The sequence below is a fragment of the Dromaius novaehollandiae genome, chromosome 2 (assembly GCF_036370855.1).
Source record: "Dromaius novaehollandiae isolate bDroNov1 chromosome 2, bDroNov1.hap1, whole genome shotgun sequence".
Classification (NCBI taxonomy): domain Eukaryota; kingdom Metazoa; phylum Chordata; class Aves; order Casuariiformes; family Dromaiidae; genus Dromaius; species Dromaius novaehollandiae.
Window position 1 is genome coordinate 51,415,313 of NC_088099.1, and position 15,431 is coordinate 51,430,743.

General features: G+C 36.0%; 1 protein-coding gene across 27 annotated transcripts in view; it reads right to left on the reverse strand.

Annotated features, from left to right (window-relative positions):
• Positions 1-15,431, reverse strand: part of CLASP2 (cytoplasmic linker associated protein 2) — a 151,273-nt gene that overhangs the window by 50,328 nt on the left and 85,514 nt on the right. For 20 of the 27 annotated variants that reach the window (XM_064506459.1, XM_064506467.1, XM_064506460.1 and 17 more), the window contains 7 exons: positions 13,629-13,699; positions 11,605-11,664; positions 10,256-10,333; positions 9,453-9,620; positions 6,213-6,268; positions 4,868-5,041; positions 2,721-2,744 (listed from right to left, as the gene is read on the reverse strand). In XM_064506459.1, the coding sequence (XP_064362529.1) occupies positions 2,721-2,744; positions 4,868-5,041; positions 6,213-6,268; positions 9,453-9,620; positions 10,256-10,333; positions 11,605-11,664; positions 13,629-13,699 (631 nt within the window). The remainder of the gene's footprint in view (positions 1-2,720; positions 2,745-4,867; positions 5,042-6,212; positions 6,269-9,452; positions 9,621-10,255; positions 10,334-11,604; positions 11,665-13,628; positions 13,700-15,431) is intronic. The other 7 variants (XM_064506461.1, XM_064506473.1, XM_064506468.1 and 4 more) reach the window with 1 other exon arrangement.

Here is a 15,431-nt window from a genome sequence, read left to right on the forward strand (position 1 = left end):
TTCTCTTCAATTCCTTTTTTGAGATTAATAATCTTACGAGTCTCAACAGATCTTATCAAGTTAAGAAGAGGTCTAGAGCGCCTGTATTGCAACTCCATTTTTGAAGTGAACTGGAATATCAAGAAATAGCAATACTACATTGGTAGTGATTTACAAGAATACAGTATGTAGCACTGCCTTCTAAACTTTTTAGGAAAATCGATAGGAAAAAATTGTATGAGATCAAGTCAACTAAATGACATGTTCAGATCAAGCAGATATTTACTCCAAATATTCTAGTGCAAGCTCTTCCAAAAACACAAAACATACTATTATAAACTATCCCTGAGAAAAATAAAACAGAAGGACAATGCTTCACAAACTGGACACAGAAAATTTTATAGAAGCCGTGAGAAAGGAGGATTCATTTGAATCAAGTCCATGATGATTGTGAAAATCTACACACAAGATCAAGTTTTGCTCAGAAAAGCTGAGCTTGCTGAAACCAGATCACACTTGACCAAGTATGCCAAGTTTATAAAGGCTTGACTTATGATAAGAATGAGTCAAACATTATTCAATTTACTGACATCAATACGTAACAATTGATGTCAACACAGCACTCCTCTTCTCTTGCAGTTCCTTTGAAACACAAATCTGAATAAGATATTTTCACATTGTGATACAATTTATTAAATACCTCAAAAATCAGATGGTAACTCCATTTTTGTTTTCAGTCTAACACTGTTCCTGCCTTGTAAGAGAACTATAATGGTTAAAACGTTTGTTAGTGTATTCCACTAGCCTAAACTTAACCTTCTCAGCAAACCTGGCTATGACTTCTTCCATACTGGTAGGCCTTCAAGACACTATCGTGACCAGCCCCCTCTAAAACTTAACTCACTGTAAACTTCAATTCTTCTGCACAGAAAGCACTTTACAGAAACAGGTCTGTAGAATGCCTCAGCTTACCAAATCAAAATTGCCAGTTTGCATATAACCTCCTCCCCCAGCCAACAAAAGAGCACAACAACATCCTTCCCCACGTGCGCCCTGGAAGGCAGCTAGATCTATGCCACAGCTCAGCCAGTCTAACAGGGAGCTGGTGGTTCTGCTTCTCCTTCCCCCAACCTTGTGCCAGCATCTAAACAGCTAAAGGCTCACTGATTGTCAGTGCAGGAAGCCAAATAACAGAATATTATTAATTTTTTCTTTTTACAAAATCAGTTTTCTGGAGTCTGTTTCCCTAAAATGATTCACAACCGAGTATTACAAAGCACTCGTGGAAGAAGTGGTGAAAATACATGGCCAAGATTGGTGAGGGAAGGAGAAACAGGCAATTCCTCCTGGTGGCCATAAGGTCAGATCAACTGTATCATAAATCTATAGTCTGGAAGTCAAGACATGTTCATTCATCCCTATGGATATCCTGTAGGAAAAGATTATTGTTTTGGTCACCGGTGTATCACTTCCTCCACTATTTTCAGACAAACGTACAGGACACCTCCATTAGTTTTGACTCCTGGCCTGAACAAAAGGAACAACCTATACATTTGGTCTTGAGAACCTCTACTGCTTGCGACGATATGCAAAAGCTCAGGGTGTTTAGTACAGCTAGTTAGAAATAAATCCTACTATATGCAACACAAGGAAATTTGATATGGAAGGAAGTGAGAAAGACGCTGTAATACTGTACAAAAACCTCTTTTTATGAAAGTAGGGTTACCACCTGCAATATTTGCTTAATCTCTGCTCAAATTCTTCCAAAAAGTAGCTCGGGATTCAAGGTTTTAAGAGGATTTCCTTCCTCTTGTTTCCACCTATGTGCATATTTAGTATAATTATTTTCTCATCAGACTAGATAATCCATGAAAGGAAAAATAACATTTGCTTTGCTTCCAGTAGTCGACTCCTCCTTCTAAATGTGCTAGGAAATTGTTAAAATACATGTAGCAATAATTATTTAATAAGTAGCAAACATAACTGGCTTTTATAGAGTTTCCCAGCAATAATTAGAATTACTGACATCAAGTTGGGACTCAGACAATTTCTGATATGGGAAGCATTACTTACACATACCTGAAAAAGGCTAACAAGTGCCGAAAGGCTGATTCTCAACTGCTTGGCAATTACAATGAAAATATATGCCTACTCCCTAAGGGTGTTTAATACAATGAATTAAGGAAAAAAATCAGCTGGAATAACTTGGTAAGCTATCTGAACAGGTAGGTGGTCTTAGCAAACTCTTCTTTAATAAAATTACATTAGATTACAGAATTTACAGGCACTTAAAATTAGGTAGCTAGACTCTAGGTTTTGGTAAGAGTACTTTTTAAAGAGAGAATTTTAGTTTTATTTAAAAAAAAATCCTAATCACTCTGTCAAGAATCTTCTGCTCTCCCACTACCATTCTGGAAAAAAAAATCCCAGAATTTGTCTTTACTGGTAAAACTAAAACATGATGGAACTACAGCTAGTTATAAAAGGGAAGAGTAACTGTGATTTAGTAGGATTTTTTAAATGGAAATAAAGTCCAATTTCCAGACCAATCATTCAAAGAATATTGACAAATACAGCAATAGAACAACACACACATTAAAGTATCAAGATTATACAGGGATTAATGAACACAGTATAGAATTTGTTAATCAAAAGACAAATGTATTAAACATCAAGTATTTTACATAAAAGATATTAACAATACTTATTAGGATTAGAGAGCAGACTAAACAATTTCTTACCATCCATCTTGTCAGAAGTATCCTCTTTGTTGAAAAAGCAGGCAAAGAAACATGGAAAACTTAGTGTGTTAGAATAAAGGTGTTCACAGCAGAGTCATAAAACATTAATTAAGGAAAATACATTAATATTAAATACTGCAGACATATGTCTATCTAATTCATGTATGTACAAGCACTATTCTTTTTGCATGAGCCTTTGTCTTCTTGACTATCACTTCCCTTAAATTATCCATGATAGGATTTGAATTTTTTTTACTATAAATTGCTAGCACCACATCATTCTGCTATTTCAATTCAATACTGTATTCTTCTACGAAAGTATCACGATTATACCTGCTAACAAAGCAAAACTTTCCAGCTACTCAAGTCTTGCAAAAGCCTAGATTTACTGCCTATGTATTCCCCCCCCCCCCCCAAGCAACAGAATAAGCTATTTCTTTATTTCTGTTATTTTCCTGCATAAAAACACCACTGTTTACTTCATTGGAGACCTCTGTGCCCTTCTCAATCCCTGCTTACAAAATGCTGGGAATGAACTGCACAGCCCTAAAACTGTTCCGAAAGCACACCAGTACTCCAATCGAGAATTAAATTTCTGTTAATCTTAACAAAAGACCAAAGTAGTCCTTTCATTTCATCAGCATGAAGATACATTACCAGAAAGAGATATCTCTTTCTTCATTTTTCTTTTTTGACCTCTGACTTGCTGCTGCTTCTACCACTATGTTCTAAGTCACTTTTGCTTGGCTTTCCCAAAAGCACTGAATGCCAGCTTTGTCTAAGATTCAATACGTGTGCTGTTGTGCACCGAAGCAGACTAGGCAACACTGTGATCTTGGAGAATAATCATCCCATATATTTCAGACATGCTGACATTTGGTTAGGAGGCAACGAGGCTCATCCACAATCAAGTTATAGCCACAGGCATGCCTCCTCCACCAAGCAAGGAGCAGCTAACTTTGGTGCCTATCTTCGATTCACCCTGTGGGCACTAGAGGGCACCCACAACCTTAAGTTACAGGCCGATTTTGAGACTACTCCTTTTAGTCAACATTGCCAGCGCTTATAAATTTAATCCTAAAGTAAGTGGTGTTCAAACCGTTTCAAGAAGGCACTAGTGACACAAGAGCATCAACTCATTTCAAATATTTTTTAACTCTGAAGTTTGAATTAAAAAACACAATCGAAAAACCTTGAAAAACATAGCTTAAGTGTATGCTAACATCTCCCAAAACACAAGGTGAATCCAAAGACTCATATGTATTTCTCTGCCTCTCCTGTGATTCTGTCTGGCAACACTGACATTAGGACTTGTCTCCTCAGCGATCTAGCTGGCACACAGGCTGACAGGAAGAAAATAGGTGTACTATGAATGCTGCACTTCATTTCCTGCATATAAACCTCTGTATTATGGATAACCTGAAAAGAACACCAAGACATGCCTCCTGCTCTTACCCTCCTCACATGCTGGTTCAGTTTAGCTTGAGTGCAAGTCCTAGCATCTAACACCACCACTATCAGAAATACACTTTTCTGTAGACTTATTTGTAGCACCTTCTATGTCTAACAAGTATCCCTGCCAGTGAGGACTGCTACCCACATACATACATACATACATACACACACACACACACACAGTTGCATCAGCATGCTTAGGAAGAAACCTCTCAAAACAATGCTGTACATTAGTACCTAAAACACTTCTGTAATAGATGGAAGAGCTGCCACTTACTACAAGGGAATCTCGTTAGCTATTTTACAACAATGCCAAAGAGTTGAGTAAAATGGGAAAGAGTTCTAACACTGACTTCCTTATTGCTCCTAAAACCAGAAAGGAGCCATGATCACCACCCTCTGTTAAGGGAAGGTATCACTCCTTCAGATACTTAAAATATTTCCAGATTAACACATTTAGAGAGCATAGTATGGATACGTTCTTTACATCAGCATTCTTTCAAAAGAAGGAAAAATAAGACATCTAGCAAAGTTGGTAACTTACTTTAGAACACTTGGTCTTTTGCAGTACCCCAACAATACTAAAAATGACAATGAAAGTTTTTCAAATGTAGAAGTACTTTCTCATAACATTTTTGACTAAAAATGACAAAAAAAAATATTTCACAGTACAGTAAATATATATCCCTCACCTAGCGACGCATATGATCCTGGAGGTAGACCAGCTGCGGACAAGCGTCCTGCTCCGGCTGTCTGCCCAGCAGCATGGCGGGCCTTTGCACCCGCGGCAGCATTAACATCAATGTCACTGCGAGACCTTTGCAGAGTTCCTGGGCTTGGAACACTCTTGCTGCTGCTTCCTGAAACTAAAAAGAAAAAGTTATGGGTTAATACTAAACACAGTATTATTAAAAGGTTAAAAGCAAACATACATGTCCAAGAGGTATTGAAACGCTAGACCTGGTTGGTTGCCCTTGAAATTCAGCTAAAGAACTAAGTCCTTGACTTGTCCAGCTGGTTTAATACTTCAATTCATGAGTCATTCAATTTTTTTTTTGCATTTTCCAGTCTTGATCACTTCACACAACTATACTCAAATGTAGAATCAATTCAGTATTTTTTTTTAATAGTTTTCTCATCATCTTCATTCAGTATGAAATTTTACCACTACTCTATACAAACTACTTGCTCCCATTGTAATACAAATGACACAACTGTGAATATTTATGTGGTTTGTTCATTACATTACTGAATGTTTCACAAATTCATGGCAATTCAGTGTCCCTTGTGGTACTGGACCAAGTATTATTTCCACACATCAGCTAAGAAACTGCCATCAGAGAGATATAGCAATTGGACAAGTTCAATGCCTGAATTACTGGAAAGCCTAATCTTCTGTAAAATATTTTTATATTCATCTCTAGTTATTAGTTGAATATGAACTATTCAGCTCAGTTAATTTTAGCCATCAGTGCATGTTTTCAAAACTTGACTCCCTCTTAACAATTCAGGTATTCAGAAAACAAGCACTCATAATAACTGGCCACTTGTAAAAAGGAGTCAATGATTTACTCACCAAGAGTTACAAAGAAATGAGAAAAGAGAACAGAGAGATTCAATTCTGAAAACCCAGGCAAAATTAAACAGTTTGAATTACAAGTTTATTTTTTTCATAAGAAACAGCAGCTATGCTAGAACAGATCAGAGGTACAATAATTCTTCATTTCCAATTGCCATAAGCCTAATAGTCATGAACAGATCATAGAATAATGCTTTGCTCTTTTTAGAATGACTGGTCAATGAGAAAACTTCAAGAAACAGGATCAATTAACAGTGGCAATACATAGCCGATAATGTCTTGTATTTGGTAACAGATTGCAATTTTGCAACAACTAAAAATATGTAAAAACTAAGGCATATATCATTATTCAATTGTGTAACAGAGTAAATGGTAAAGATTATAAAATTGTAAGCTGCATTTTTTTTAAACTAAAATGACATTAAAAACAATCGTGCACTATATAGCAATAAGCATACCTCTGCCTGCAAGGCTTGCTGGGCTGGCTGCAGACCATTTAGAAGATAGAGGACGACTATAAAAAAACCCAAACAAATCCAATGAATAAGGGCTTTAATAAAATACATCTCTCACCTATCTGATACAAAAAGCAACACTACACAATGATCTGAAGAAAACAAATATTCCGTTTTTTTTCCTTCTACTGTCTCTGCACATTTCAGATAAGCACATTACTAAATACAGAATAAGGAAAACACCATCATCTTATCAGATCATCTTTTAAATGTTATGGCATTAAATGTTCATTACAAGGCATTAATCTCTTGCTAATTAATAGACATACTCTGCTAACACAAAGTTCAGGCATTCCAGATTTGGTCAAAGAAACATTTAAGCTGGCCATTACAAGGTTTTAACTGCAGGGATGATCTTCTAAATCATCTGTCAAACAAAAATAGCAGGAGCTAAACTAAAAGATCTTGATTTATAACGGAATTATGTGAAATAGGTTGCCTGCAATAACAAGGAAAACATGCGTATGACTCATAAGCCTCCTCCAGTCCTATATCCCCAAATAATTCAGTTAGAAAATAAAAAGAAATATGCTGGAACTTCAAAGTAGCTGGATTGAGTTTCTCTTGTTTGACTTTTACAGGCCTCTGTAATTTATAAAAAGAAGGGAAGAAGCATGCCTTTCCTCTGTTTTCTCTCCATCTCCCTATACTCGTACTGCCAAAGTGAATAGTTGCTGAAGCAAAATCTCTTGGTCTACTCAAGTTTAACTGTAAACCCTTCCTTCAGCTTGGTTCAAAAGGCTAGCATGCAGTAAGAGGGAGCAGAGAAAAGAAAAAAAAGAATGATGATGAAGGTAGGAAACAGTGAATGGCACGATACTTTATTCGTTGATTCATCTATAGCCATCTAAATATTTATCTGACTGGGAAGGTTTGTAGTAATTTCATTGACACTCAAATTATAACCTTGCAGTCTAGAGTCTCAGCTTCAGTAAAAATACTCCCTAATTTTAATACCAAAAAGCAGAGAGAAGAGAGATGCATAATACTGTGTATGTGTTGGAGCTATTAGCTCAGCGATAATATAGATGTCAGCATTATCATCTCCCTCCTCTCAGAAAATCATGTGTTTGCAGTTTAGTATGAATGACACCTGCTTTTCTGACATCAATAACCAGTGCTTTGGAGATATTACCACTTACTCTGCTGCAAATACAATGAGTTAAGTCCAGTATGCCCAGGCAGATCTCTCGGGCACGTGCTGACCTTACAACAAGCACCAAACAGAAGGCTCAGAAAACACCGTTACAATTTCAGCACTTGCACAATCTACTGTGAACGACATTTCATTCAAGAGCTTGTTTTGCAGGCACAAATCACCACATTTCCTTCTTCCATCCCCACTTAAAATACCATTGTTACCACATGGAAGTGGCCAAAGTCACAGAAGTCAATCAGACAAGGGTACCCTCAGAACAACTTGATTGGTACTTTTGCACTATCTCAGACTCTGAAGGGATCTCACTAAAAGAAGTCAGTTTCTTTCTAGATTTAAGAAGCTCCTCGCAGAACTTCCATAATGATATGAATAATGATCAAGAAGCAGCAAACTTCAATAACTCCTTTGCTTTTTATTTAAAAGGTAAAAAGCAGTTGGGTTTTGGGGGGTTTTTTTGTTTTGTTTTTTTGCTTTGTTTTTTTAAACTCAGAGGTCTAATTATAGACCATGAAGGATGGATATGGTTTAGGCTCAACTGCTTTTGGCTGGACTGATGATAATAATCTTTCTCAGCCTTATAACAAAAATCATAGTGCACTAAAACCACTTTGATCAATGGATCTGTAAGATTTGCAAGTTCAGAGTGTCAAAAACCATAGCAGATCAGATGTTCAAACAAACAAACAACAAAAAAACTGAGCACCCTTATTTCCTACTCTAATACAGGCAGGGAGAACTCAGCATCTATTGTAGAAGCCAGAAAAAGAAATTGAGGGTAACACAGGAAAAAGAAGATGCACCTAAATGCAAAATTAGTGAAAACTCAGTTAAAAAGTTAATTACTGCCAGTATCAGATTTCTTTTGCTTATCTCTTATTTTATCCCTCCCATTCTGCATTGTTTACTTTCAAACAACTGGCAAGTTACACATCTTGTAACACAGGGAGTAACACTTATCTAAGGAGTTAATACTGTAAGATTCTAATTTCTCTGTAATTTAGTTTTTAGCATTGTTATTAGTAACTCATTAACAGACTTTTGATTTCTAAGTAGGAAATAGAGATTGAATTAATTTAAGCAAGAGTAATTAATCTCTGAATAAACATCTGTTAGCGGAAAATGAATTGCTAGCAAAAACCTACATTACAAAAACTACTTAAAATGCTTTTATAATTACAAATATAACACTGAAGACAGGATTTGACATAGAAGAGGGAAAGCCACTGGTATTTAAGGTGCCAGCCAAAATAAATTTAACTTTGAACATGCTGGAAGCAGTCTTTGCTTTCAAACCAAAAGTGAGCAAACATCAAGTTCTCTTGCTTTGGAAATGAAGCATTTGAACTGAAATTGGAATTTTACATACTTTGAGGGTCCCTTCTATAATTTAAAGGATAAAAATCACCATACACTACTACTCCCAGCTTTACATTTCTACTAAAAAAGCCAGTCGATTTCTTTTGCTACTGGTACTGAAGCAAGCTTTAATCTAATCAGCTCAAGACTGTCAACGTATTTTAACACACTATTGCCTACAGAGCAGGCCCACCCTCTAGTAACCAGCCGTCATGAAATACCCAATACTGTGAAGACAAAATAAAAATGACCTCTGATCTGAATGAATTTCATTGTCAATGTCTCTTTGTCATACTTCCAGAGGGAAGAGATGAAAAGCAGTGTACCATAATTTTCCTAAACTTACTTCTTTTACCATGCTGTTGGACAAGTGACAATACTTCAATACACAAACCTTAAAGATCCTTTGGTGCAACAGAGGCTAGAAAGGAACAAACAGATGAGTAAGCACAGTCTGCTAAATTCAAGTTCATATATGCCATTATTTTCCACCTTGCTAGAGTAACACTGTCATGTAGCAGAGCACAATAAAAGAATTTTAAGAATGTGACTATTAAAAGTGACAGAAGTACAACTGCAGCTTTTCTGCACACCACAGGAGCCTAGCTCATGTGCTTTTGAGACACGTTTTGTACTTGGTCAGATTCGAACAGTTAAGTGACTCTTACTTGAGGCTCTCCTGTGAACTGGAGGATGACCTGTCTGACTGAGGGAGAGATGTTACACTGCCAGAATTCTTCAAGTAGGTCTGGAGGCTTCTTTGATAGGGTGGCTCAAGAGAATTGTACAGAGTCTCCGCTTCACTAGGAAAGTGATTTCTAAGACCCAGATAAGCCCTGCAAAATAAAAGAATAACCAAACGTAATTGCTCTAGGTTTTTCTTAAAAATATAGAGTCAGGAAGTGAAAGATTGCAGAATGAACCTGGGATGGTAGAGAAAGGAACCCAGAGCAGAAACAGGTTCCACACAATACACTCACCAGGTCATAAAAGAAACCAGCTTAATTGACTCAATTGATTTTTTCAAAATGACTTAGTCTTTCTGTCCTCTGAAATTCTCAAGTTTACTTACTAAGTGTTAGTACTTGCTCCTGTAGGGAAGCAAGAGAAATTCTTTTCTGGCCTGCTCATCAGTGAAAGTACTGTAGTTGTTCAAAGACTTGATTCATGGAAAAAGTGAATGATTATTATATATTAATATCAACCTTTATCACTCCTCTTTCACTAGAATCCTCAAACTTTCTGAAACATTATTAATTACCCCAACCTTTAAAACTGTTCTTTTCCAGTACAAATACAATGTTAATTCAAGACTCAGAAAACAGAAACATTAATTTTCTACTTAATGTGTGCCTTCTTCTTCAGAGGTGAGCAGCTAACTATAGCTGATGTACATTACACCACTTAACCCCTTCTATCCCTCATATAAAATCTGCCATTTTTCAGAGCAATAAGTACAGTCAAAACTTACTTTCTTGCCTCCACTCTTGCCTCTGCATCAGCATCATGAATACCCTTCTTGATCGTTTCAACCAAGACAGCTGCATGCCTAGAAGACAGACATTCTTCATACTACTTTTTACCACTCCAAATTCAATTCTAAAAGAAGTTTTACTCATCAATTAATATTTTTCTAAGTAAAAGACAGCCCACACAGTGAGTTTTTTCCAAGATATGAAGTAAATGCTTAAGTACACTGATGACATAACTGCACCTTCTGTAGAAGAATGGGGAATTTATGTTTTCTGGGAAAGTAAAGCCTATCATCAAGGTAGGTAGAGTTTGTTAGAAATAACTTAATTTTAAAGCCAATCAGGAGCAAGAGGTGCTATAAAACAAGATAACACACACTTTTTTGCATCTTTAGCAAATAAAAAGTTTAAATAACTCTTAAGCTTGTTCTTTGTAATTCTAAATATATGTAAACACACATACACATTTTAATATTCATTTGCAGTAACCAGTCACTGAAGAAAACAATATAGCAATATACAGTATAACAATGCTTTCAGAATGATTATTTACTCAAAACACAGTCCTAGCAGTCAAAAATGAAAAATATTGCTGCCCACAGCATATCATTACAATGTTAGGTAAGAATGATCTAGGATTTTCAGTATCAGCCTAGTGTTGCAGCTGCTAAGTTCAGTTCCCAGTTCGGCTATAGACTGTGACTGTATAGAAAAATCAGTTCATGTCTTCATGTCAAGTGCCTCATATGTGAAATAGGGCTAACACTCTTCACAGTACCATTTACTTGTATTAGAGCACAAAATTTGAGAGGTAGTTTTAATAGTGTGATTGTGACCACTTAGCATTCAGTTTAGTAGATTTTATTTATGTCCTTTAAAAACAGATTCCAATTGCTTTGAGATATTCTACTCCTTACAGTTTTCACGAAAATAGACAATTGAGTAGAAAAGAGAAATCTGTAGTACTAAAAAAATCTACACAAGCCATTACCGATGGGAAAAAAATTCTATAAGCTTGCATAGCGAGACTCCAAAGAGTTTATGGCAAATCATGCATCACTATGAAATATTTTTTAAGCTCAACTTTGTGGCAAACTGATTCAGACCACCTGGTATATTACATGTGTGTTCACGGAAAGTAATATATGGTTGTGTATTTTCATACCAAAGGCTCGAAACTGGCTAACACATTTACTCACTCGGACAGAAGGTTCCAATTTTCTTTATATTAGACAAGAATTTCTATATTAAATCATTTAATATCATAACAATATCACTCTGTTCATTAACAGTTAATTTAAAAAATTATTAATAGCTTATAGTTGGAAAAAAGTACATTTACCCATACCTTTCCAGTGAATGTGTTTGCCACTCTTGTAACAACAGGTCTAAAAATTCGAAAGAGCGCCTAAAAAGACAGGATAGAAGGTTATAATTAGTACTTGTTTCTCTAATATATTTGTGGAATTAACAGTAACTTCATTCCTTCCCCCTGTGGGAAACAAATACATAAAAGTATACTTATTTGCCAAATCAGGACGCTGGTCTGCTTATTGCAAAATTTACAAACTCTGTACACAAAGTGAATATGTAAGCTAACTAATCCTGAACTTCAAAAAATGTATGTGCTTCTACCTATTAAGTGATGTTATTGAACATATGCTATATTAGTTTTGTTAACCCCGAAGTATCAGACAAATATTAACAAAGCTTAAAAATTACATGGAAATATAATTACTATAAAATCTTAATAAGCAAAAAAAGACTACTTTAAAAATTCAACTATGAAGTCACCCAAAAATGATTTTATAGCACTTACTTTTTTCCCAGATTCTACCCTCATCCTTTCATAAGAGAAAATGCAAGACCATTAATACAAGGCCATGTATACAGAAAGTAGTCAAAGATTTGCTGGCACTGTACAAAACAATCTATGTAATTATATTTATAATAAATTCAGAATTCTTGACAATTTAGCAGACACCAATTAGCAAAAAGCATACTTTGAAATTATGTCTGAAGCTAGATGCTGGCAAACAAATCAAACTGACATAGATTAGAAAGGTGTAGGTATCAAGTCTTCAGAAAGGTAGTGGTCTCTACTCTTTGTCTGGGACTACTACTTTCTCTGATTTTGTTGCATCTTTGACCTGTTCTGAAGTTTTCATATCTGCTTTACCCAAAGCCTTTGGACACCTATAAAACATGGCAAAAAACCGAAAAGGCTTAAGAAGTTTCTTCACGATTACAAATGATTTAGTTTTTGCCTTGTCTTTACAAAGTAATGGAATCGGTATGAAAACAATGCAGTTTTGGCCACCTTCATTGTTGCTCACTAGACTGTAAACTGCAGCAGCAAAACTACCCAAAGTCTAATGGCTGCTTCGCAAAGCTATGGGAAGTGAAGGCAGAGGACAAGTGTATATTGTCTTGCAGTCAAACCATAAGTTGTGAGAAGTCAGTATAACCTTGGCTCAGATTATGCTTGCTTTGGATGCAAAAACAACTTGGCCTCAACTGAGTAAATAGTTTAGGTGCTTGACTATCTCTTACATATACATAGCTATACAGCTTCCAGGGCTAACTTGGGTCCAGAAACAGCCTAACTGCTTTTGTGAGATTCTGTGCAGAAAGCAACACTGTCAGACCCTGAATGACTTCACCAAGAGCTAATCCAAGCATCCAAGAATCCTGTTCTTGGAACCTCAGCATGCTGAAGATGCACCTCAGCTGTCCAACACAGCAACAGCCTGATCTACCATGCCTACCCAAGCTAACAGCCACTCCCTCAATGCCACACTCCCCGGTATTATTATTTTGGGCACAGTATCGGACATAGCCTAGCTCCTTTCATTCAAACCACACTGTACAAGAGTTGGGAAGTCCTTCTGGAATGGAAAGCACAACACACTGGCAAACACTGCATGCAGTAAGCTGTAGTGCTTCTATGGGAGTTCATCTCACTAGGCCTGTCGGGGCTGACGCTAACTGAAGCTAACAGGCTCAGGCTGGTTCTTTGCAGAGACAGGCACTCCTGTATCACGCACACAAACACATCTCAATACCCATGTTATTTATTCTCATTAGCTAGACAAACATGGATTTAACTACAGCTGCTTTTACTTCTGGTTTTAAATCAGAAAGTATTCCTTCAACAAGTGTTAAATATTTTAAATTAGAATAAATTCTGCAGAAGGATACAATGTAGGTCCTCCCTGTATGTCAGAAAAAACTGTTCCTCAACAGCACCCAGGTGAATAACATTGCTGAAATTCATTTTTGTAGCTTACTAGATAATAGTTTCATGTATTCATAACATCATCACATTTAAAAAGCAACGATTTAAAAATTTGCTATTTAGAATATACTAACCTTCTAACTGCAACTGATTTTGAGGTACAGTTGCTTGTTATTAAAGGTATAAGTCTGGGCACATGGGTATGCTGAAAAAAATTGGACAAAGCAGTTAGTGACAAAAGCATTCCTGAATTTTTACTGTACTAATTAATCCAAAGTTAGCAACATAATAAAAATGACAATATCATGTACAATGTGTACTGAAACTAAATGCAGATTATTATTAAATGGAGATGGCTACTACTAGCATATGAATTTTGTTTGATTTTCTTAAAAAGAAAAATAAAAGCACTTTTGATGCCATCAATAACTATCTTGTGATACACAGTATTTAGCTATCAGAAGTCACAAATGGAAGCTCAGGAAACCCTGCTTCCTCAGGAGTTCTAAACTGATATTATTTCAGTTTCATCTCAGGAAAAAAAAAAAAAAAGAAAGAAAAAAAGCAATAGCTATATCAGTCAAAAACTGGGTCATAGAGCAAAAAGCAAACTATCAATCTAAAACTGTGAGCATTCTTTTAGGGATCAACCAATAGGGATAGCTAGTGCTGGAAAGACTAAATTGCTTTTAATGCAAAAAAAGTCAATAAAATAAATGCATGATATGTAATCCATATAAAAGCAAACTTACTTATAGAATCTATATGAAAACACCTACTATATCCCCATGGGAAGACTCAAAGAAAACCCTCGAATTACCATTTAAAGTGGTAAGGCAAACTACATTAAATCCCTATGCAATATTTTTATTCAGAATTAAAGCAGCCTTACTTATCTTAACTAACTGTGGACACAAAGTAATACCATTTTAATTCCCAGTAATAGTTACATGGTTCAACAAATCCATTTTCAGTTCATTTATTCCTTTCCTGATTAAACACATTACATAAACTTCAAAACAGTCCCCAACACAGCATGAAATAGTAAAGTATAAAAAAACCAGACTGCTTAAAGATTACAGTACTAAACAATTCTTAGTATCTCATGTATCGTATGTTTTCCTTGTATTATTGTTACAGGATATAAACACACAAACCACCCAAAGCAAAAAGACAATTATCAGCTTTCAGAGTACTGCCAACTTCAGAATTAGGAGGGAATGAATCCAAAAATCCAGAACAGCCTAACAGTTATACTTTTTCCTACTGATAAACAGTTTTTTATTTGTATTTTATACTATTTTCAAATTTAAAAGGGGCACATGACTGCCAGAAAGTGCACAATAAGCAAACATGGAGGAAAGAATACAGCACTTTTACAGATGGAGAAACCTGTATGTTCCAAATCTTTGGAGCCACCTACATCGTACTTTTGAAAAACTACCTGGAAAAGAAATGTGAAATCCAATAAAGAGGCAAAGATGAGCTGGAGCTCTTCAAGATCACTGAAAGATAAACTGCTTAACACAATCTCCCTCTTTTTCAGTGAACTCTCTCTCTCAGCAGTAAGACACTAAAGCATCAGGATCTGAACTGGCTGGTGGTTCTGGTGAACTGGTCAGTGCTTTCCGGTAGGAGTTCATAAGCATAGCTCTGACTCCAAAAAGCCATAATGAATTTGGGCTCTAAATATCTGACTGATCACACACTTCCCTTGACAAACCCTAATTGTGCATTGCCTTTGACTCTGGAATTCATTTCTTTCTGTTTCTATTAAAACCGTGAATCTTCTGATTGTCAGAACACCTTGCATAACCCATTTATTTGTTTGGTATTTGAAGCATGGAAGCCAGAAAATCCTATCTATTACATTAAATTACAGCTAAGAGTAACAGAAATTTAAACAAAATCAGGGCAGCTATAGCTGGCATGTAGGC